At 52.5% G+C, this 23,408-nt stretch overlaps 2 protein-coding genes across 4 annotated transcripts; one reads left to right on the forward strand and one right to left on the reverse strand.

The window, feature by feature from the left end:
• Positions 1–1,759: 1,759 nt before the first annotated feature.
• Positions 1,760–9,134, forward strand: mRpL21 (mitochondrial ribosomal protein L21). 2 transcript variants are annotated; one of them, XM_037215585.1, is made up of 6 exons: positions 1,760–1,781; positions 2,167–2,306; positions 2,983–3,162; positions 6,840–7,003; positions 7,931–8,087; positions 8,990–9,134. In XM_037215585.1, exons 2-6 carry the CDS (start codon positions 2,225–2,227, stop codon positions 9,061–9,063), a joined length of 657 nt encoding a protein of 218 aa, XP_037071480.1. In that variant the 5' UTR covers positions 1,760–1,781; positions 2,167–2,224; the 3' UTR covers positions 9,064–9,134. The 2 variants fall into 2 exon arrangements, with proteins under 2 accessions (XP_037071480.1, XP_037071479.1); XM_037215584.1 differs by having other exon boundaries at positions 1,774–1,835.
• Positions 9,135–13,792: 4,658 nt separating this feature from the next.
• Positions 13,793–17,078, reverse strand: LOC119092666 (prostatic acid phosphatase). 2 transcript variants are annotated; one of them, XM_037215632.1, is made up of 2 exons: positions 17,013–17,078; positions 13,793–15,247 (listed from the first exon to the last, which is right to left on the reverse strand). In XM_037215632.1, exon 2 carries the CDS (start codon positions 15,127–15,129, stop codon positions 13,870–13,872), a length of 1,260 nt encoding a protein of 419 aa, XP_037071527.1. In that variant the 5' UTR covers positions 15,130–15,247; positions 17,013–17,078; the 3' UTR covers positions 13,793–13,869. The 2 variants fall into 2 exon arrangements, with proteins under 2 accessions (XP_037071527.1, XP_037071528.1); XM_037215633.1 differs by having other exon boundaries at positions 17,063–17,077.
• Between the last annotated feature and the right edge of the window lie 6,330 nt (positions 17,079–23,408).

Raw genomic sequence — 23,408 nt, forward strand, 5'->3', positions numbered from 1 at the left:
AACCACCAGCACCGCCTAGCATGCATAGGCTTGTGTTGCCGCAGGACTCGCCACGCGGCCGAGCTTCTCTGTTACCAGCGCGGTGTCACATGCCTGCCGCCGTCGGCAACTGCAAAGCCCGTGCGTGCCTACCCGCGAACAAGAAACAAACTGGAATTCAGATATTGGTCTGTGCCGGGGGGTTCAGTTGAAATCGCAGGCCACCACAGGGTTCGATACCTGCCAGTCATACACGCAAATTCAAAGAGCAAACAAAGGTGACGCAGATGACTTGTGGACTAGAACCTGTAACAATTTGGTGCTTGCGAGATGCCCTGCCATCTACGTAATCTTTTTCCTTTCTTTTCTCCCTCTTCTTTCCTTTCCACCCACTTCCCATAATCCTTGAGTTCCCCCCCCCCGCCGAATTCGCCGAATGAGCACCAGCCTCCCCGACCTCGTTCTGCTAGGGAAATAGGTATCAAGGGCTCAACGGACATGGAGCCGACTGTTCGGTGTTCGTGGTCTCTGACCGACTTAAACCCCCGCATTGTCTCATGGGTTTCTCAAATGGTACAAAAGGAGCTGTGGCTTTTATTTCAGGTCACGACCCTACGGGCCGAGATTCTATACGTGACCTACAGCTAGTGCTTTGAGCCCTGATGTCCTCAAGCCGGGCCTTTGATAGTCGGCTCCACTGGGCCGCCCCGTGGTGCTCTTCGGGCCTCATCTAGCACTGCCTTTGATCGGCTCGGAGCCTATTGCGAGCACAGGACCCTTTGTTAGGCGCTGTGGTCCCTTACAGATACGGGTGCCCTGACCAGTGCAGGACACTGATCCCGGCACTATACCTGATTGGTAGGTGAGTTCTCAGGCCCATCCCGACACGGAGACGACTATGCTATGCTGGTGATACCTGACCGACATATACATAGGCGGATCCTGGGGGGGGGGGGGACACGGGGCCATGTCACCCCTCAAAAACTCTGATATTATGTTTTGGCCTCCCACAAAATTCCCAGAACTTCATAAAAGTTTCGTCTGCTTACCGTCTGTTTTAACTTCGCACTGGACTGCACTATCCGAGGTCCAGCGGATCCCACACCAGTCAGCTGGCGACGAACGGTTGCCCCCCTCCCCCCAAAACAACTCCAGGCTAGATCCGCCCCTGGACATATATGCCCATATCGACTCAAGGGGTCCCCGATCGGCGCAGAGGGCCCTCTGACCGTTGGATGAGAGTCTGTCTTTGCAGGTCGGGGCCCCCGAATAAGACTCCGACCAGCTCATTTCCTCCGGCTTTGTCCCTGCTTCGGAAATGGGCCCTCAAGCCCGTGCTGCCAAAGAGCCGATTGTGCGTTACTGGTGGCGTCTGACCGACAGGTCCTTATCGACTCAGTGGTCCCCTAAACAGAGCACAGGGCCCTCTGGCTGACCTTGGAGTGGCCGGTCCTGCGGGCCGGGGCTTCTGAATGAGACCTCCGGCTGACCTTTCGGGCCCTTCGGGTCCTCAAGTCGGGCCCCTAATCGTAGGTTTCGAGGGACCCGTACAGTCCCTTGGAACCTAAGGGGGCACCCTGCCCCCACCCCTACCCGCGCTACTGGACACACGTATGCATTTAACATCCATTTAGGATAAGGTATGGCAAGGCAAGGTGTTCTGTGCGCCAATCCTGTGTATTCAGCGGTAGGGTTTGGGAGCGCAGGTAAAAAACTGCTCTACTTTGGTAGCACTTTCTTGCCTGTAGTGAAATTTTCATACGTGCCGAAATAAATGCGGCCTTCACAGCCGGGGAGCAAGGGTCAGTGGCGGCCGTTGGTGCTGCGGATATGTGATAGCGCACGGAGGGATTACGGTATAAACAGCATGATGTTCTTTAACAGTTTGCTTAAGCTAACGCATATTCCAGTTTTTGAGAGAATGTTGTGTGACTGAAACTTGTTCCTTGAAGCCTGAAGAGCGTGTACAGCTACCTCGAGACAGCCAACGTTGAGATGATTATTTCAGAACGTGAAATCTATTTGGAATGACATTTGTTTTATACTCCTGATGTTTTGTTCATCCTAGGAGAAATAATTCGAAAGATTTGTTTTGAGCTCTTTCCTTTGCATGCTTTCTTAAACTAAGTGCGTAAGTATCATTTTCTCTAATGCTTGCCTCATATGCTAACTTGCATTTTTCTGCAGCACTGGCAAGCAAAGGAATATTAAATTGCCCCCTATCGGTTGCTGTCACAGAACAAGAATGGCAATGGCAAGAAGGTTCACATCAAGTCTATTAAGTCAGCTATGTTCTACTTCATGTGCAAACAGGGTGATGCACAGTGGTGAGTGAACATTTTCAGTTCAAGGATGGCAGAAGGAAATGGCTGGTGGTTGATGAAGGCCTTTTTGCTGAAATCATGCATACCAGAACTGGAGACTGGTCCCTGGATGCTGTTAATTATGTGTTATGTCCCACTTGATAATGACAACCTTATGACCTATCATTTCATTGTTCAGCCCCAAAACCATCACTGTTCCCTCATCAGGATATCAGGTAGAACTATTTCATACAAGCTGGCTCCTGGCCATCAAATCAAGGCTAGCACCCACCATTTTCAGTGCAGCCTTCAGATAAAAAGCATCAGGAAAATATACTTATTATCATGAGGACAAGTCTTTATGACCCTCTTTTTGTGATGTGCAAGCAGTCCATATGAGATCTAAGCATGTTATCATGGCTCCGCACATTGATATTTCTTTGGAGTGTTATGTGAATAGATGGGTGCCATATGACAGCTGTAGTTTGTGTAGTTGGCATCCCATAAGGCTCAAGTCATCATTATTATCATGTTGCATAAATAGGTGTTAGCAATAGCAGATTGCTAGTATCTTTGCTTTCTGTTGGGTCTTTGGGTTGATATTGGAGTAATGCTGGATTGAGGTTAACTGACTCCTTCTTTACACCCTCCAACAGCCTACTGTTTTGCCATCACCAAACTAATGTTCACTTTTTTAAAGATGCAGCATCAGGGATGCGGCTGCCATCATCAAACGTGTGGATGAGAAGATCTGGATCGGATCTTCGCTCATGTGTTGCCTCACTGAAGACAAGTGCATCATATTCAGGCATCATAATAGACCAGGAAGTCCAACCAGATGACAACTCAAAATTAGCAGCAGAAAATGAAATTGTTTCAGGTGAGCCTGTGTCCAGAACCTAAATATTTCATGTCACGTGAATAAGTTACTCTGCTTGGCTTTTGCATTGCTTGTAGTCCTATTCTGCACTTGGTCAGCTGCATTCTATTCGTTGTGCTGTGGTGACAGCTGTGTGGATCCCTGAAGTGGGGATCAGATCATAGTTGCTCAGCTGGCTATGGTGTTTCCTTCCTGAAAGTACCAAGATACCATATGGGCAATGCCCCAAGCACATGTTTCATGGTAGATTTCATGGTAGCCTTTCAGCCACCACCTCTCCTTGAATAATATCTGACATTTCAGTTTGAACTAGTAGAGATGCTGCATCTCATTGTGCTATATTCAGTGGTGGTGACAGGGTTCCAGGGGCATGCCCAAACTGGTGGTGAGTGGTCTTTGAAATGGGTATCCAACTGCTGGCTGGGATATGGCTGCCTGTGGGCACCCCACTGCTGGCTTAGATAGGGCTGCCTGCTGGCACCCCACTGCTGGCTGGGGCAGGGCTGCATGCTGGCACCCCACTGCTGGCTGGGATAGGGCTGCCTGCTGGCACCCCACTGCTGGCTGGGACAGGGCTGCCTGCTAGCATCCCACTGCTGGCTGGGGTAGGGCTGCCTGCTGGCACCCCACTGCTGGCTGGGGTAGGGCTGCCTGCCAGCATCCCACTGCTGGCTGGGATAGGGTTGCCTGCTGGCACCCTGCTGCTGGCTGGGATAGGGCTGCCTGCTAGCAACCCACTGCTGGCTGGGGTAGGGCTGCCTGCTGGCACCCCACTGCTGGCTGGGATAGGGCTGCCTGCTGGCACCCCACTGCTGGCTGGGGTAGGGCTGCCTGCTAGCATCCCACTGCTGGCTGGGGTAGGGCTGCCTGCTAGCATCCCACTGCTGGCTGGGGTAGGGCTGCCATCTAGCATCCCACTGCTGGCTGGGGTAGGGCTGCCTGCTAGCATCCCACTGCTGGCTGGGGTAGGGCTGCCTGCTAGCATCCAATTGCTGGCTGGGATAGGGCCATCTGCTGGCATCCAATTGCTGGCTGGGATAGGGCTGCGTGTGGGCACCACAAGTGACCAGGTTGCATGACAGGGGTGGCTTATGGCTGAAACTGAGCATCTGCTCCAAGGCCACCCTCGACTACGCGACATTCTCCATCTTTATAGCTAGAGAGCTCCAGAAACATGTCTTGGTCACACACTGCTGTTGATTGTTGTCTAGCTGGCTGGTAACTCCACCCCAAGGATGACGTGCTGGCCTGGGGTGGCGACCTCGCAGAGCCGGCGCCATAAGCGCGTGACGGACGCGACCTAGACGCGCTGGCCCATTTCCAGATGCTGCGAGCGTGACCCGTGAGTCGGCGCATGGTGAGGCTTAGACTAGCCCAATATAGTTTAACCATGGTGTCTGCATCGCCCCGCGCACGGCGACAACCCGGCCCGCGCGTTGCCGCTGAATCTGCCAGTTTTTTAGTGCAGTACGCGTCTCTGTTTGGACGGTGGAGCCGTACCAGCGCCCTCTGCGCGTCCTCCAGCAGCGGCCGCTGTCGCTGCTCCGCCGCCCCAGATGGTGCTGTCAGAGGCAGGCAGCGTCTGCAGGGCGACTTGGTGTTCTCTGTCAGGTGGAGCTGCGCGGAGAGTCGATGTCCGGAGGCCCGGAATAAAGGTGACATGATCGTTCCAGTGGTCCCATGATGGTGTCGTTGAAATGATGACCAGAACCTTTTTTTCCTACCTTGTGATCCACACGTCGTTCATGGTGTGCCCGGCGGCTTTCCTCAGGCACGGCTCGTGCTCTCGAGTTGGTCGATTTCAAACTTGCTCGAGGCGCTCAGGTTTTCAAACTCGTTTAAGGATCTACAAGGCTATGTGATGGAACGGATCCTCTTTTGGGAGCATAATGATCCGGTTATATTCTAACGTCGTGAGTTTTGCGCTTTTACTGTCAGCACTGGAGTGTCAGTCTCTCTCGAGAGCAGTCTTTGCTGATCGTCTTTGTAAACCGAGTGCATCAAAGTAGCATTCGTGTTACTTCCTTTTTCGGCCTCCAGCATTGGTTCGTTGCTAAGTGGTATGAATGAGGGATACCGCATTACCGCAGCCGGGGACGGGCTGCTGCACCCAACGTGGGTATGTGCAGACCTTCCCTGCGGCAGCTAGATTTTAGGTTTGTCCCTAGTGGTGCGCGTGGAGCATTAACACCACTTTATCGCCTCGTCTGTGGCCTGCGAAATGGGCGCTGAAAGTCAGCTGCTCGTCTCTTCAGGTCTCAGGTGTGCGTGTAGATAACAACCACTTGCGCAGGTACTGGGTTCCACGTTCCACGTGTTGGTTGGCGGATTGATGCAGTGGAGTGTGGACTGCGGGCCTGGGACGCAGTCAAGAGGAGGTCGGCCTGTGGGGAATGGGCTACGTTATCTGCCCAGAGGAAGCAGCCACAGTTTCGCTAAGTCCCGAGTGAACTCGCTAATTTGGATTGCTGAAAGCAGCAGCGCCGTTACCGATTTTTTTTGGCAGCCCTTGTGTGATACCTGTTATACAGGATGTTTTCCACCACGTCCCTAGCGCCGCGGTCGTCGCTTAAGGCGTGTTTCATCCACTGAATGAAACGGATTTCAGATAGGATGTGTGTTGTGTGTGTGTGTGTGTGTGTGTGTGTGTGTGTGTGGTGTGTGTGTGGTGTGTGTGTGTGTGTGTGTGTGTGTGTTGTGTGGGTGTGTGTGTGTGTGTGTGTGTGTGTGTGTGTGTGTGTTGTGTGTGTGTGTTGTGTGTGTGTGTGTGGGTGTGTGTTGTGTGTGTGTGTGTGGTGTGTGTGTGTGTGGGTGTGGGTGTGGGTGTTGTGTGTGGGTGTGTGTGTGTGTGTGGTTGTGTGTGTGTGTGTTGTGTGTGGTGTGGTGTGTGTTGTGTGTGTGTGTGTGGGTGTCTCGTGTCTCTCTCTTCTCTCTTCGTGGTGCTTCGTCTTCTCTTTGCGTTTTTTAACTCTCTTTTTTGTTTTGTTTCTCTCTCTCTCTCTCCTCTCTTTGCGCCCGCTTCCGTTCTTTGCGTTTTTTAAACTGTCAATTATTGATATAACGAGGCCATTGACACCAAGAGGCGCGGGCCCAGCGCCAGCTACGATTGCAATTTGAGTTAAGGTCACCAGAAGGACAGGTTTTGAGATGTGATTCTCAGTTTAGGCCTATACAATAGTGCGTGTGCGAAAGTGACTGACGTTGCCAGTGTGGACCTATGATGTTAGGATGTAACTTGAGGTTGTATAAATCACCCTTGCGTTGCAATGACAATAAATTAGTAATGACGCAAGATGTTGCATAATGTAGCAAAATCACTGTGTATGTGCATTATAGGTGCAAGGTCCTTATGCACGGCATGGTTTCATTTTAGCACACTTTTCGCCTTGTCGCTTAGTTGTGGCACACTCTGATTAGGCCGTCTTACACTGGAACTGCTTATGTTTGATAACACCGAAATACGGTGAAGATTAAAGGCAGCTTAGAACTATGTGCGAACAAATGACCGAAGACATAACAAGTAACCACTCCTTTCACTGTCTTGAGGGGCGGGGGGGGGGGGGGGCGTGCTAGGTGCGCCATTGGAATAGGTCCGTTCCAACGCCCTCAGACGTATAAAGGGGGCGAGGCGAGACTGACAGACCGAGGCTGACGTGTCGGTCCGTGACTGCCGGCAGGTGTTGTGTCGCGTGTGAACGAGAGCATCAGCGAGGGAACGGCCGGTCGCCTGTTCGCCGTGGTGCACGTTGCCGGGAAGCAGTTCAAGGTGACGGACGGTGACCTGGTGGTGGTGCAGGGTCACTGGCCGCCCGTCACCGGCCAGCAGCTGCGGCTGCAGAAGGTGCGTGCTCCGGCTGGTGGCGTTCGTCGGTGTTGGCCCCGTCGGTCGGCCGGTGCCAAATGTCGACGATGCCGTGTTGTATTATATACATTTCATATATGATATATAAGATATCAACATATATATGTATATATATATATATATATATATATATATATATATATATATATATATATTATCATATCTGTATATCTCGATGGATGTGTTCTTTCTGAGCCCGGTTTTGACCACGTGTTGAAGCACTTTCCTCTTTATCGTTGTCGGTAAGTTTTTTGTGATGGACAGCTTTACGCTCAGATCATACTAAGCAAAGCCTCGTGTTTTGTAAACCTGCTTGCCAAAATGTGGTATTCCAGCTCCGCAGATGGGTTAGGCGCAGGCCTACCGAGCAGGACCGTCGGTGGATAGTTGGCGTGCCCTGGATACAGATCGGTATTCAGTATGACGCGGTTTCCGCGCGGCAGCTCCCAAGCTCCCAAGGTCTTACCCTTTCCGAGCCAGGCATCGGTTGGCTTCGGAAAAGCAAACCACATTGCATAAGAACATTGCATAAGAACCCTTTTGGTGCCCATTTGGTGTCAAATGATGACGTTTTCGGCGATGCTTAGTTAAGAGGGAAATTTCACAGGAAGCTCGCGGCCTCGAGGCGTTGAAGCCCAGAACGTGGTCAAGTTATTAGGCCTACGTTATTAGGTTGTTATAGCCTGCGGTTCCGTATTAAAACAACAAACCAACACACCTGCCTAGTTCCTATGTATGTCTTTCAGCTGTGGACGAGCCTTCTGGATCCTGGCTGCGTTGACATAGCATGACGCAATACATCGCCTTCCCAGGGGAGCCTAGGGAAGTCACGCGGTGCTGCTGCTCAGGTTCCGCGTCTGGTTCTGGCCGTAGGCCATTGACTGCCTGGCGTTGATGTGACGACAGGTGCTGATGGTGGGCAGTGCCGACTTCACTCTGCTGGGCCGCCCTGTCCTCGAGCCGGGCATGGCCAGCGTGGAGGCCACCGTCGTCGAAAAGTCGCTCTCCCACACCAAGACCATATTCCGCAAGGAGAAGCGACAAAACTACAAACGCATCAATTGTAAGACTCGCCTGCTCTGGCATTGTTTTTGTCACGTCTCATTTTAACTAGCCCAGCAAATCCGTAAACTGATGGCGCTCCGCACTGTTGTTGGCCTTCACCGCGACCGCAGCCACCGCAGCGAAATGTAATATTCTGCTAGCAGCTTTTATTGCTTTAATGCCGTTTTGCTCAACGTTTTCTTGCAATGCGTTTTCGCGCATGATGCATGGCTTAGGTAATTATTTATGTCCACATAACGTGTAGATGACTAATTCGCTTTGGGAAGATATGCTAGGGTAGGGTGATGGACGTTATTTCAGAATGGCCGAAAGGCATTGGGCGCACAAAAAAGCAGGTCTGAACATTTTTGGAGCGTCGAAAATGTACAGTGGAAGCTGTCTTTAGCCTCTTGGACATGTAGAACCGTGGAAGTGCTGCTATCATGATACTTTACTTCGGGTCACTACGCCATTGCGTCGTATCAGTCTGTCGTGGGTCTCGTTGCAACCAAAACCTGGCGCCATTATTCTAGTCTTAAGTGGGAAAGCCGCCAGAAGACAAATGCCTTCTGATCAAATTTGAGATGCCGCAACCCACTACGTCTGTAACTTAAACATATTTTTGGTGGGCCCATTTCCCTCGCGATCCAAACTAACAAACTGCAACGGCGCACCGCCCTTTGCGGGCGCACCACGACCTCTGGTTCATTTGAATAGTCATGCGTCTGTTCGAAATTCGGTTGCCAGTTAGAGACCAACATCAAAAATAGGTGGGTATGGGTACGTACAGATCCTTCCACGTCTACCTTGATCATGGTTGAGCCTGGTGACAACTGCTTGAACCAGCCGAGCGTGCGATGGTTGTAGCCCGTATACTGTGCCTGTATCAGCGGCGGTCACCGGGTGTGCTCCGTGTTGCAGTCTGCCGCGTGCCGCTGACGACGCTCCGGATCAACAGTGTCCGGCTGGAGAAGCCGATAGACTGCCAGACGTAGCTTCACCGGGTCGCGGAGTGGTGTATGGAATGTGGTGTAATTCAATAGACTGGCGTTGTAAGGGTGTGCCATGTTCCGACGGTCCTAATGGATATGTGCAGAAGTGGACGGCTCACCAGAGAAAAAGCGGGCTGCAGCCAGGTGCAGCTGATGAATGACGTCAGGTAAACCTATGCATCCTAAGACGAACCTAAGAAAACAAACAAATTTAGTTACACTTTATACACCTGCACAGAGCTGAGCACACGGATTGCCGAATAGATACAAACCCCACGGAAGAGCGCATCTACATGTCAGCGGGGAGGGCGAGACCAGTGAGCACGCGTCCAACCGGCATCGTAGAGCATGCAGCGCTTGGTTCAGACGAACCATGAGAACACAACCGCTCATGAGGCACAACCGCGCGGCGGGATGTCTCCGCAAAAGCGACGCGTCCGCCAGACACCCCAAACTGGCAATGCTGGGTCAGGTCGCGCGACCAGACGATCGTCCCTCTTTAGAAAATCAATCAGAGCGCTACAACTATCGCTTCCACCACACCCTGCAGCTGGTAACACCCTCCACGGAGTTTTTGCGGGGATGCTGTTTTACCTCTATGTGCTCGGACACTATACCGTATTCCACAAACTTGGAAATAAAATGTATTGGCTCTCAGCATCCTCCCGATGTCCTCGTCTTTCGGAAACTGAACTTCCACACCTCCGTTTCGGTACGTAAACACGATTTAGGGGTTGCCAAACTTTGACAGAGTCTGCTTAACTAGGAAGGGGTTGAGTTTTAACGGCAAAGACCTTCCCGAAAGACCTTGTTGACTTTCGATGATCGAGTGATCAGATAGTTTGGGAGACGTTCGTCGATCTGGCTGGCCCCCAAAGTGGGAGCGCCGCCAGGGCCGCCAGGCTCAACTCTGCGCCTGGCTGGCACGGCTCTCTGAGCCCGCCCTTCACAGGGTAGTGGCGAAGTGGTGGGCAGGTTATTTTGCTGCTCATCCATAAGTAGTGGCATACTATTTCACGCGCCTCTTCTCCGCCCATCACTGGGCCCAACAAGGTGACGGCGCGGCGGTGTCCGCTGTGCCGCCGGGGCTACGGACGCGTTATACGCGGGCCAGTCTGTCAATGGTGCCGCCGCGGAGCCGCCGGGTACGGGTCCGCGGGAGCCATTGCCCCGACTCAGAGGACTGACCAGGCACCTGCTCGTAATAAATCAGGGCACGACCCCACAGCTGAAACTCAGGCGGACATTGCACCCGGCGCCTCCCCCTTAACACCCGTCACCTGAACCGCTTGGCTCCTGGCCGGTGCCGTGCGAGGACGGCGCCTGGCAGGCCTGTTACCCGTATGCGGAGTCAGCACTGGACACCCACCTGAACCGCTTGGCTCCTGGCCGGTGCCGTGCGAGGACGGCGCCTGGCAGGCCTGTTACCCGTATGCGGAGCCAGCACTGGACACCTACCTGAACCGCTTGGCTCCTGGCCGGTGCCGTACGAGGACGGCGCCTGGCAGGCCTGTTACCCGTATGCGGAGTCAGCACTGGACACCCACCTGAACCGCTTGGCTCCTGGCCGGTGCCGTGCGAGGACGGCGCCTGGCAGGCCTGTTACCCGTATGCGGAGTCAGCACTGGACACCCACCTGAACCGCTTGGCTCCTGGCCGGTGCCGTGCGAGGACGGCGCCTGGCAGGCCTGTTACCCGTATACGGAGCCAGCACTGGGCACCCACCGGCTGTCAGATCCAGGCCGAAGGTAAATGTTGGAGGAGGCCAAGACTGGCCCGCAAGGCGGCCACCTCAGCACCCAGGACCCCTTCATTGCTCCTGGGTCACAACGAGGCACGGTAACTCTAATCAAACTGAAAGCTGAGGCCGAGGGTTACTCATTTCCATGCTGGCTGAAGTTAAGGTCCTTGCGGTAGGCATGTTCACCCTGTCTCCTCCCTTTTGGGCGGAAGGGGGTGTTTTATGAGTCTCCCTGACCTGCCGCGAGATCACTGGGGCACGCAGCCCCCCACCACGCAAAGGTGGCGCCTCACGGGGGGGGGGGGGGGGGAGCGCTGGCCGACGGGGGACAGGCGCGCGGCGGTAGCGCCACTGAATGATTCAGACCGGCACAGCGATTACAAGTACCCTGTACGGATCAGCACCCGCCGCGCCGCCGGTGAACAGCGACTTGCGTGAGTGTATATGTGTATATATATATATATATATATATATATATATATATATATATATATATATATATATATATATATAGTAGATATATATATATATATAGGTCTCTCTCTCTCTCTCTCTCTCTCTCTCTCTCTCTCTCTCTCTCTCTCTCTCTCTCTCTCTCTCTCTAGCCATCTTATTCCCCGGCATCTTTCTCCCGGCAATCTCTCTCATGCGATCTTATACTTAAAAACCCCGCATTTTTGGAGCACGACACGCCAGCATTGACACTCTTCTTGGCATACTTTGTTCCGACGCCCCTCCCGCCATGGTAAAAGGCAGGCAGCGCCATATTCCCCCCGCTGCTGAGCGCGTGGCGAAGCCCCATTGACACATTGTTTGTGGCGTGCGACTTGTTTTCTTATTGCTTTATTACATTACTGCTCTCATTTATATTGCCCGTATGATTATACTGTTCATGCCGTCTTTTGCGTTGTCATTTACCGTACGATCTTTCACGATGTAATAATACCAGACACGGGGCTTGCCGTGAGCAGACCCGTGGCGGCGGAACGTGTCCGGTCTGGTCATTGTCCCAACACAGGGACGACGCCACCCTAAGCAATCACAGCTGGTCAAACTCATGATAGAAGCAGCAAAAACAGTTTTGGGAAACTAGAGCGGAGTGCGTTTGCTACACTTCGTCCGGCGGTTGCTCTTGATTGTTCTCGTGGCCAGGAAGCTTACCATTTCAAAACGATGAAACCACTCGACATATATTTGTTCGCACGCCGCGGCCGGCGCGCAACAGAATGCAGCACAAAGACGTCGCAACAGATCACAAACGGATATTACGGATCGGTTAGGACAGACACGAATTGCGGTAAGATTAGCCCGCGCCAGTATCCAGCGGACTGAAAATCGAAAACAGTCGGTACTTGGTAGAACGAGACACACAGGTGCATGAAGAAGCATCAGACAGCACCTATGACATAAGCCCCATAACTGTATTGGTCCCAATAAAAAGCAACGCAAGCTAAAAAGGTACACTAACAAAGGTACATTAGCTCACTCACTCCGATGGGCACATCACTGAACTTACGCTTCCGTCAACAGTGTCCCACACATCAACATAAAAATGTCCATTTATGTGACTGTAAGCGCACGGACAGAAGTGAGGGTTTATGGTATGGTACCTTGTGTATGGAAGGAACATAACAATGTCCGGAATGCAATCCTCCGAGCGGTCAAAAGATTTCAGTACGTGCATAGTGAGCTCCCTGTATGCTCCATCAGCCCGAAACCCAACAGATGTCCGCCTTTTGCTGAGGCTAAAAATAAAGCATATCAACGGAATGCCCTACTAGCACAATTTCGGATTGCCTTGTTTTCTTACTATCACTCGTGGAATTATTCAACTAGATCGCTACCGTGGAATGGAACGCTTCACAGCACCCATGGGAACAGTATACGCTAGTCGTTCCTGTGGAATGAAACATTCTCCGAACTCACAAGTCCTCTGGCATCCTGAGAACACGCCTATTACTCAACGTCGGGCAAGCCCGGTGGTTGACAACCCAGTAAAGCTAGTCACCACTCGGCTCACCGTCTTAGCCTTTCAAACAGGCCACGTCTCGACTATGCCGATTACAAACTACATATTCACAGCACGACAGTCGCCTCCCTCTGTCTGAATAAAATGCACAGGCACGCACCGTACGTTTCACATATTGAACGACGCACAATACGTTTAGCTGAGACTCCCTTAAATGCTCCCAGGATCCACGCGGCTGTGCCAGGGCAAACTGATTTCGATGGACATTTCCCAAAAACTCGTTGCATGTGAATTTGCAAGTGAGGCAGCCTCAGAGCACAGTACAGCTATTGGCCAGATCCAAATGCCTCCAACGAACAAATGGCATGTATCTTGTGACCGACTTGCTCGCGACCGCTGGCTGGGCACTCAGCCACGAGTCCTGCCTGAACGCACCGAACACACCACCATCCAGCACCGGCAGACAGGGCACGGGCCAGCAAATCCGCGAGTCGGCGGCGGTGGCGAGGCCAACTCTCTGCCGGGCGTCGGCTGTCGAGCTGGCTGCGGAGGGTCGGCCGAGCCGGCCGCGGAGGGTCGGTCGAGCCGGCTGCGGAGGGTCGGCTGAGCCGGCTGTCGGGCGTCGGCCGAGCCGGCTGCGGAGGGTCGGCCGAGCCGGCCGCGGAGGGTCGGCCAAGCCGGCTGCGGATGGTCGGCCGAGCCGGCTGCGGAGGGTCGGCCGAGCCGGCTGCGGAGGGTCCGGCCGAGCCGGCCCGCGGAGGGTCCGGTGCGCTGGCTGCGGGCGTCGCGATGCCGGCCTGCGGATGGTCGCCGAGCCTGGCTGCGGATGGTCGGGGGCCGAGCCGGCCGCGGAGGTCGGCTAGCCGGCCGCGGAGGGTCCTGCCGAGCCTGCTGCTGTGAAATGGTTTTCGGCCGAGCCGGCTGCGGAGGGTCGGCCGAGCCGGCCGCGGATGGTCGGCCGAGCCTGCTGCGGATGGTCGGCCGAGCCGGCTGCGGAGGGTCGGCCGAGCCGGCCGCGGATGGTCGGCCGAGCCGGCCGCGGAGGGTCGGCCGAGCCTGCTGCGGAGGGTCGGGTGAGCCGGCTGCCGGGCGTCGTCCCCTAGTTGCCGGTGTCCAGTGCTGTGTAGCGGATGTCCTCGCGGCGCCGGCTGCGGCAGAACAGCACGCCGGCCACCAGAAACGCCATCAAGATCAGCCCGAGCGCGATCGACTCACCAATGAGCGCCGCGGACGATGGCGCCGGGTGCGGCGCGCTCGCGCACTCTGCGGCCACGTCCGCCGGCCGTACCGGACGCGTCAGGTCGCGGAACGCCTCCCACGGGCACTGCATTGTGCAGCCGGGCAGCCGCAGCGAGTACGGCTCCACCGTCGTGTCGTTGCGGTAGAACACTTGGACGAAGAAGGCGCCGGTCGGGTCGCGGTGCAGCTCGACCATCACGCAGCTGGCCAGTGGCGGCGCCACGCCGTTGTAGACGCCGAGAGCCGCCAGCAGCGCCGCCACGTTGAAGTCGTGCGCCGAGTACATAAACAGCTGTCGGCCGGTCGGCTGCAGGGTGCCGGCCACGCGGTCGCGCATGTGCTCCACCATTTCGGCCAGAAGCGCGCCGCCGCCCAAACGACGCATCAGCTGTGTGTGGCTCATCAGCTGGAAACTGATGTCGCTGAGCGGCCGCATGAGCTCCGGGTAGACGGTCCGGTTATAGGGCGCCAGCCGGCGACGTGCCCACTCGGGAATCGGTAAACCGTGGTGGTCATCGATCCAGAAAGTGTCGTACAGCCAGGAGACCTGCTGCAGACTTGGCACGGGCACGCCGCTGTGCTGCTGCAAGTACCGGTACAGTGGGCCGTACTCTGCGTCCAGCGCGCGCACGTCCGCCGACGAGGCCAGGGCGGCGCGCGCCTCCCTGTAACGCTGGCAGGAGTCCAGGAAGCGCAGCTTGAAGTCGATCTCGGCCGGCCGCGTGTGCACGGGGATCGGCTGCCAGGGCAGGTCAGGGTTCCAGCGGTCGCGCCCCTGCGGCGGGTACAGGCCGGCCAGGTTCGCCTCGGCCGACATCAGCGTGCGATCCACGTCTGATGACTCGACCCGCGTGTAGTTCATGTGGTACAGCGGGTGCAAGAAGTCGGCGTACCGCTGCCGCAGGAAACGGCCCAGCTCATACTGGTTGTTTTTGCCCTCGTTGGTCAGCTGGCCGGGCCCCTGCCACCAGTGCCCGGCGTTCGGATCGTTCGGGTACATGTCGATTGGTGTGCGCGCGCCGTGGCGGAATAACACCTGGAGCAGCTGCAGGGTGTGGTTTGCTGCTTCAGATGTGCAGATCAAAGTCACCAGACCAATGTAAATACCAAGCCAATTCATGGCCTGATCCTTAAACAACTTGTTCTCGGGAATATTTTGCAATGTTGTACCAATTGTTAGTCAAAGTGTCCAAAACGTTTGCCTTCACTATGTCTGGACATGTGTCAAGTCCCCAGATCTGAAATCAAAAGAGGAATTGTGTTATGCTTGGGTAGATCAAGTTATAGCAAAATGCATCTGCATTCTCAATTTCATTGAAGATCAATCAATGAGCTCCTCTTCAATCAAGAGCATTCATTGAAGATGCAGAGATTCATTCATTTCATTTCATAGTCATTCCACTGGCCATGCAGTGATCAAGGCCACACAAAATGAATTTGTCAAACCATTGATATCTAGTGTTTGTGAACACCACTTTCAGATATAATGGCAGTGAATTGGCTCTCAGTCAATATTATGCATAATGCAGTGACACAACCAAGTTATGACATGTTGATGACCATATTTACTAACTGGAAAAATTGTGTTGTCCAGAGCATCCCTCCTGCTTAAGAGAATACCACTGAATGTAAGGGTGCTCATCATATCATATGATCCTTGCTTAAATATCTGCAAGTGTGGAACAACCCTTTTCAAGCACCTAATAGCAGCCTTCAACATTTATTCAGTGACCTATGATGCAGCATGAGCCTGCTTGATTCCCACTAAAGCATCTTACAGCAGCCAGCTGCTGCAGCAGCAACTCTAACCAGCAGCAAATTGGACATATAGTCTTTGAAAACCATGTGTGGAACTTTCCAAGATCAATGGCACACACAGTTTTAAAGTCAGCTTTTATGTAATAACCAATGAACTTAAGGTAGTCAGAAACAGGGGCACAACCAGAATATGACAGTGAGGCTTCAATACTTCATGACAATTAGTTCTTGCAAGCGATGTCCAGCCCCACTGGCAGTACCAAAGCACTGCAAATTGCACAACAGGCCTGACAAAAAGAATGTTTTAGCTTTGAAGATGTTGAAGTAAGCATCAGGCATGATCAAACAAGCTCACTCATAACTGTATGTATACATTCTAAGTGGAAAAGACTGCTCCAGGGAGCATAATTTTTTGTTCAGTCAATATGCTCCTCAGTGTGTCATGGTTCAAAAACACCATCATGGCTTGCACAACCTTCACTGAGAGCTAACTGAACACTGTTATATCTGGAAATATCTGGAAATTACTTATGAATGCCAGAACCAGAAACATCACAATATTTTTGGGGCATTGATAACAGCATGGTGTTAGAATGACAGGATTGTGATGTTACTATGTCATGAATGACACAATGACTTTGAAATACTCTCCTTGATCTACTGTTCTCCATTTTGTCCTCAGAAAGGCAGGATTGTAAACAGTGCCAAAAGTTCTTCAAAATGACTAGTTCAGTTCAAGACCCCATATAAATGTGAAACACATCCTTTAACAGAACCTACATGTGTGAATAGGCACAGAAACTAGCTTGTCAGTGAGCTACTGATATTCCCTGTGATGGAGCCTTAAATGTTTATTCCAGCTGTGCAACATACATGCTCTTCCAGCTGTCCAACGGTCAAAATAAACAACTGCAGCTGTTGGACTGTACATGTCCCTGTCTTGGGTAGTGCTTCCAAGATTGAAAGCCCTTATAGTTTTCCTGTTCCCCAGATTCTGACACCATGTTCATTAACGTTGTGCTGAAGCACTGAGCTTCAGCCTGAGGCGAGACTTACGCACACAGCACATCTACTGCCTTGGCGCGCCATGGGCCCTCCGTAACGCTGACGTAGGCCCCCCACACTCAGTAAAACGGTCCGCGTCAGCTAAATATAGCAAGAAAGTCACACGATATTACTATCAATACATGCACCAGATGTTTATAATTTCTCTAACAGCCTCATATAACTCCATGTCCTACACACCGCCAGCAAATCGCGTCTCCCCCGCACGCTCCACTCAAACCCCACGTAACCGAGCACAGGAACCCGTCGTGCGGCTGTCAGCTGATTGCAGTGAAGGTCGCTAACACTTCAGCTGATTGTACGGTGACGTCAAAAAGCCACAAAATCACCGTCAACCTGGTGATTGTTCGCGCCTCTAAGGCCGGCAAGTCAATGATAGGACTTGGGCTCTCTCCGTCACATGGCGGTCACTACCAGTCGGACAGCAAATGGTGGCTGAAAGTTATTTGCTGCAGGATGAAGTTCATGACTCACTTTGCATTATCTCTGAGAGGAATAAGAAATGAGGCTGGATGGCAACGAGCGTGACCCAATAGGACCAAGCCAGTATATAGACAGGGCGGTCGAAACCCAACAGAAAATTCGAAACCAGGCGAGACAGGGCAAACAAGACGAGATCGCGAGGACCATATGGATTCAGATAGAACCAGATAGGACCAGGTATAACCAGACGAGATCAGACGGGAGTCGAGGGCACCACACGTGAATGAAAGAAACCGGAAGAAACCGGACACATTGACTTGGAAGCTCAGCCAACGTAAATCACGGGCCTTGGCCTTGTGCCTGTTTAAGAAATTGGTCGTAAGGCCAGACCGACAAGGGGCCGACTGTTCGCTACTGATGCTGCCTGACCGGCATAGGGGAGCTCATCGACTCAGGGGGGTCCCCAGCAGGTAGCGATGGAGGCAGGCCTAAACACCACATAGGCAAGGGGTTCCTCACTGGTAGCGATGGAGGCAGGCCTAAACGCCACATAGGCAAGGGCTCCTCGCTGGTAGCGATGGAGGCAGGCCTAAACGTCACATAGGCAAGGGCTCCTCACTGGTAGCGATGGAGTGTTGCGAGCCAATGAGGAATTTCGGCGGGCCGACGGGTGGCGTCGGTATGGTTCAGTGACGTTAGAATGGGGGCTGCGTGGTGATGTCGCGGTGTGCCTTGCACCAGAGAGCTACTATCTACTAGGGATAAATTCCAAGGTATACGTGGTGTATGGCTGTGTGGTTCCGCTCATAACTGAAAGGGTCTGGTCGCTGCACATGACCTGCAGACTGTGCGTAGCGACCACATTATAGACCTCCCTTCAATATGACCGGTGACAAGCATGCACGAGACGGTGTGAATGTATGCATGCTGGTTACGCAATCCCAGTAAAGTGACGTTCGCGGCCCATGTTCGGACGAAAGCATCTGTTTCGTAAAATCTCATGTGCTGTCGGTGGTGTTTTCCAATGTTTTCGCCAACAGTTGCAGTCACTCCCAATTAGTCGGTTTATGACAGGAAATTGCCCCGATGGTAATTACCTGCGAATCGATACAGCGGGCCAATTAGCCAACAGGCCCCTTTCATAATGACATAGATAATTAAGCCAAGCAGAGACAATTATTGCCGAGAGACGTATTACTCCCAAGGAACATTTTTGTGAGCGATGTTAGTGGCGGGCGGTGCCAGGTACAATGAGTGGCTGAGCGTGTCGCAAAGTCGCAATGACAGGATCAATACGGGGGGAGGGGGGGGGGCAAAATGAGGGTCAAATGCCACCATCATTCACACATGCACAGCTAACTTACCAACTAAATTTTTTTTCATGAACGGCGTTATTCCGGCGAAGTCGCTCTTTACTTCACTGATAAGTACTCGTAGACATATTCAAAGCATTATGCATGACGTAGTATCATGTGCGAGTACGTAGCTTTAAAAACCATGCAGGAATTCATCTAAATGATCAAGTCAGTCAAGGCGCTTGGTATTTTTATGCAAGCTGGGCTTTGGGAATCTCATGACTGCCGTTTTGTGTCGGTGAGGAATCCGCCGCGTGATCATGTTGATATTGCCAAGAAATGAGGAGTCAGTACGCCTAGTTACCCGGACGACCAGCAGGAGGAATATCCCTGAGAGTCAGAGTTAAAACAAGAAAGTTGGAAAGGCGCAAACAAACGAAGCAAGCAAAATTACGTGAAATGGGGTGAGAATCGGCACGTAGCACGTGTTTGTTGTGACACGCGTACGCACGCCACAAATGCGGTTGATCAAATATCAGGAGGAAGTGTGTTGCAGTGAATCATATGTGACCAGTAAGTAAAAGCTCAACATGTTGCTGGCGTGACATCACGTGACGAGTTTTTCACGCGTCACTTGGGTTGTCTGAAGTGGTGCAAGGGCGGCGAACATCCGAACGATGGCAGGGGCGGATCCAGATGAGAGCCAATGGAGTAATAGCCCCCTTGGGCCCCGGATTGGCCCATCGGCTAAGAGGGACCCATAGCGGGCCGAACAGGCGCAGTCTTTTCACACAGAACGTAACAATATTGGACGCATTTGGGCTTCCAGGCGACCACTAACAGCTGCGAGCGGAAGTAAGCAGGCCACGAGTAGATTTTTTTCGCTAGTTGGAAGGGTGGTGATTGGGAGGTCTTAAGACTGCTTAGTATTGGTTTGTACCTGCTAAGACTGGCTAGAATAACGTAGCTAATCGTCAGTTTTTTAAGTCGTAGCGTTAGAACGCCCCGCTCATCAATTATTGTAATTCCTGCATACCTGAGCTGTAGATACAGAGGTAAACGGAGGACGCTGGACGGACACATGTCAAGAATTCATCCGGGGCCTCCTGCTGCTGAGAGGAACAGCGGCTTTGGGGTAAGAGGCCAGGCATCGCTGGTGTGAGCCTCTCACATTGCCTGTTGAGGTAAGAGGCCGAGCATCGCTGGCGTGGACCTCTCACATTGCCTGTTGGGGTAAGAGGCTGAGCATCGCTGGCGTGAACCTCTCACGTTGCCTGTTGCGCCTCAGAGTTAGCGTACTAATCGGTGGGCACGTGTGAGATAAAACCATTTTGAATATGATTATATTGCATAAATGAAGGTGTTGCGGGTGTTCAACAATGTTGTCTGCACCTGCTGACACCAACATTGCACGGGTTTTGCCGTAAAGAGTTTGGATCATGCAAGGAAGTACGAGTTCTGCACTCGTAACAGTTATGCAAAGATGGTGGAGGTCACCAACGCCTCCAGGTGATTGAACCATGACGTCACAAAACCAAAAGTGATGTCTCCAGGTTCCTGTAAATCTATTTTATCCGTAAACGTAGGGTTGCAAGGATGCAGTTATTTCAAAATACGTCAGGGTGAGAGAGGGAGGGGAGGAGGGTGCAGAAGAAAGACGACTGAGCCAACCTCCGCAATACACCTGAATCCGTTTTCCCCCAGATTTGGCGCCCTTTCTTTTCACAATTGGGAACAGTGGTGTAGTATCTGAAACTTAGTTGTTGGGGGCTAAGCCCCAAATTTATGAATAAGGAAACATAATGGATACAAATGCTAGCCAAAAATCAGAACCTTCATCACTGGTTAGAAAGGCACAATCCCTCTCCCCTCTGCGGAAAAGGAAACTAAACGCCTCTAGGCTGGTTATATTAACTATGTTTTTATCTGACGATTTTCTTAGTCTGGTCTCAACCATCATTCAGTGTTTGATGGCCAGTAAATGATACTTTAGTGCAAATGAACTCCAGAAACGGAAATGTTTGGTGGCTATGCCGCATTTCATCTAATTTGTCTTTGTTGTGGTTTATCGCAGTTAGAGTTGTGTTGCAATGATTTCCGAAAGAATTGACGCCAGGTGACAATTAATATGGTTCCCAATTTTGCCGGTGACAGAAAAGACATTTTTTATCCTTGGTCAGCCTGATCGCTAAGGAGCCTTCCACGTTGCACTTTATTTCTTTGCATTTGCTCGGGAGCCTTGCACTGTTGCTGGGCCCTTCCTGCTAGCGTGCCGGGACACTCTTCGTCAATCAGGGAACTTCCATGCATGATTTCCATTCACCCGAAACGTACTATACGTTAGAGCCGGGGACCTCATATGTTGACATGTCAGGATATTCTGGCTGCTTAGGGGCTTTTCACGCTGGTCACGCATTGGTCTAGGGCCCTTCCAATTCTCTGCCACTTGCTTAGGGCCCTACTCTCTTGTCTGGGGCTCACCTGTTAACCTACTTGGGCTTACTCGGTCGTTCGGGGCCGTCCAAATTGGGTCTTGAGTATTTTCTATTTAAATGGAGGGCCCTATGTAGTTGTCAGGGCTCCTATCTGTTAGCCTGCTCGGTTGCAATGGATTGTTCGAAGGCCCCGCAAATTTGGTTCTGGTATTTGAATGTAGGGCCCTATGCCCCTGTCGGAGCCCTCTGATGGGCTGCTTGGGTACATCCGATCTTTCGGGGCCCCCCACACTGGGTTTTGAGTACTTCTTATTTGAATGGAAGGCCCTGCGCTCTTGTCGGGGCCCCATTTCATAACCTGCTCGGGCAAACTCAATCGTTCGGGGGCCCTCTTCATTGGATCTTGGGAAATTTCTTTTCGAATGGGGGCCCCACACTCTTGTCGGGAGCGCTGACTGTTAACCTGCTCGCGCACACTCGGTTGTTCGGAAGCCCTGTACATTGGGTCTTGTGTGCTTCCTATTTGAATGGAGGGCCCTACTCTCTTGCCTGGGGTCCTATCTGTTAATCTGCTTCAGCCCACTCGATCGTTTAGGGGCCCTCTATATTATGTCGTAGATATTTCTTATCTGAATGGAGTGCGCTATGCTCTTGTCGGGGACCCCCATCTGTTACCTTGCTAGAACGCACTCGAGTGTTCGGGACCCTCCACACAGTGCCTTGGATACTTTCTATTTTAAATGAGAGTCCTATGCACTTGTCAGGGGCCATCTGTTCATCTCCTCGGGTACACTAGATTGTTCGAGGGCCCTGCACATTGGGTTTTGCTATTTGAATGAAGAGCCTTACGCCCCTGTCAGGAGCCATCTGGTATCCCGCACGGGTACACTCTATCTTCCGGGGGCCTCCACACTGGGTCTTGGGTACTCCTTATTTGCATGGAGGGCCCTGCACTCTTGTCGGGGCCCCTTTTGGTAGCCTGCTCTGGCACACTTCATCGTTCGGGGGTCATCTACAATGGGTATTGAGTACTTCTTTTATTAGTGGAGGGTCTCACGCTCTTGTCAGGAGCCTCCCATCTATTAACCTGTTCGGGCAGGGTAACCTCTCATTCCTGGGCCCTCCATACTGCATTTTGGATACTTCTTATTTGAATGGATGACCTTATGTTGCTGTCGGGGCACCATCTATCAAACTGCTCGCGCCAATGGCGGATCCAGAGGAGAAAGGACGCCGAACTGAGCTCCCCTTGTGCCCATTGGGAACTCATATGCTCTGAAAGGGCCCACGACCAGGCGAACGGACGCAGCTTTCAAACAAAACACACGACAAATTTGGACGTCTTTGGGCCTCCGGCCAACCGAGAACAGTCAGCGAAAGTGAGGCCCGCGAGCAGACAAACTCATTACGCTGTCCAGAGGCATTACACTGTCCAGAGGCATTACGCCTTTTCCCAAGCCCTATATATCCACTTGCCGGGTCACTCTGATAGCTAACGAGCCTCCCACGTTATCCGTGATCCATTGGCATTGTTTCCTAAGGCCCTACGCTGCTGTTGGGGCACTATCTGCTCACATACCCGAGCGCTCTTGATCCATCAGGGACCATCCACGTATCATTCATTTGCCCGAAAGGCTCCGTACGCTTTTGTTGGGCCCCCATGCGCCGGGGTGCACTCAGTTAGTCAGGGGCCCTTTATATTAGTCTGGTTCTTTCCACTTGCTCGGAGGGCATTGTGCTGTTGTTGGGGCCAATATAAGATAAGGCACTCAGCCACTCGATGCTCAGGGTCCCTCTACATTAATATCGGGCTCTTTCCCTTTGATCTCGTTTGCGAAGTACCCTTCACTCCAATCGTGGCCCCTTCCGTTAGCCTTCCCGAATACTCTTGACCGCACAGGGCACTCACGCACACTGGTCTCGGGTGCACACGCGCTGGGCGCAAAATGGCCCTGATGCCGACGCGCCCTTAAAACCCAAATCACCACCGGGTGCACACGCGCACGCCAGCCCCCTTGCTCAAAGGGCCGGTGCTCCGGCTCGAGTCCTATATGACAGCCTGCCGGGGCACTCCAGATCGTTCAGCAGCCTATGACGTTGGTCTTGAGTTTTTCTCGCTTGCTTTGAGGACCCCATGCTTGTTGACGGAAGCCTCTTCGTTGGCCTGCGGGCACAATGATCGCTCAGGTTTCGTCGCTGTTAGCCTTGGCCTTACAGCTGCAGTCAGATATGCGCCAATGTATTTTTACGCGCATTGTCGGACATCATCTAGCGTGTCGCCGGCTTCGTAGGTGATATTGCGGTTGGTTATTGAGCTTGTTACATCTATAATGCATGCACATCGCATTCTTATCCATTTCATATAAAACATTTTTACGCTAGGATATTTTGTACTCCTGCATAACAAAGCTAAAACTTTTCAT

This window comes from Pollicipes pollicipes, unplaced genomic scaffold, assembly GCF_011947565.3.
Source record: "Pollicipes pollicipes isolate AB1234 unplaced genomic scaffold, Ppol_2.1 Scaffold_3447;HRSCAF=4054_pilon_pilon_pilon, whole genome shotgun sequence".
NCBI lineage: Eukaryota > Metazoa > Arthropoda > Thecostraca > Pollicipedomorpha > Pollicipedidae > Pollicipes > Pollicipes pollicipes.

Excerpts from the sequence above, each read along its gene's own strand:
- LOC119092666 (XM_037215632.1), bottom strand. The coding sequence starts at position 15,129 with ATGAATTGGCTTGGTATTTACATTGGTCTGGTGACTTTGATCTGCACA.
- mRpL21 (XM_037215585.1), top strand. The coding sequence starts at position 2,225 with ATGGCAATGGCAAGAAGGTTCACATCAAGTCTATTAAGTCAGCTATGT. Across the intron at positions 2,307-2,982 it reads AAACAGGGTGATGCACAGTG|ATGCAGCATCAGGGATGCGG; the intron begins GTGAGTGAACAT and ends ACTTTTTTAAAG. Across the intron at positions 3,163-6,839 it reads AGAAAATGAAATTGTTTCAG|GTGTTGTGTCGCGTGTGAAC; the intron begins GTGAGCCTGTGT and ends GACTGCCGGCAG.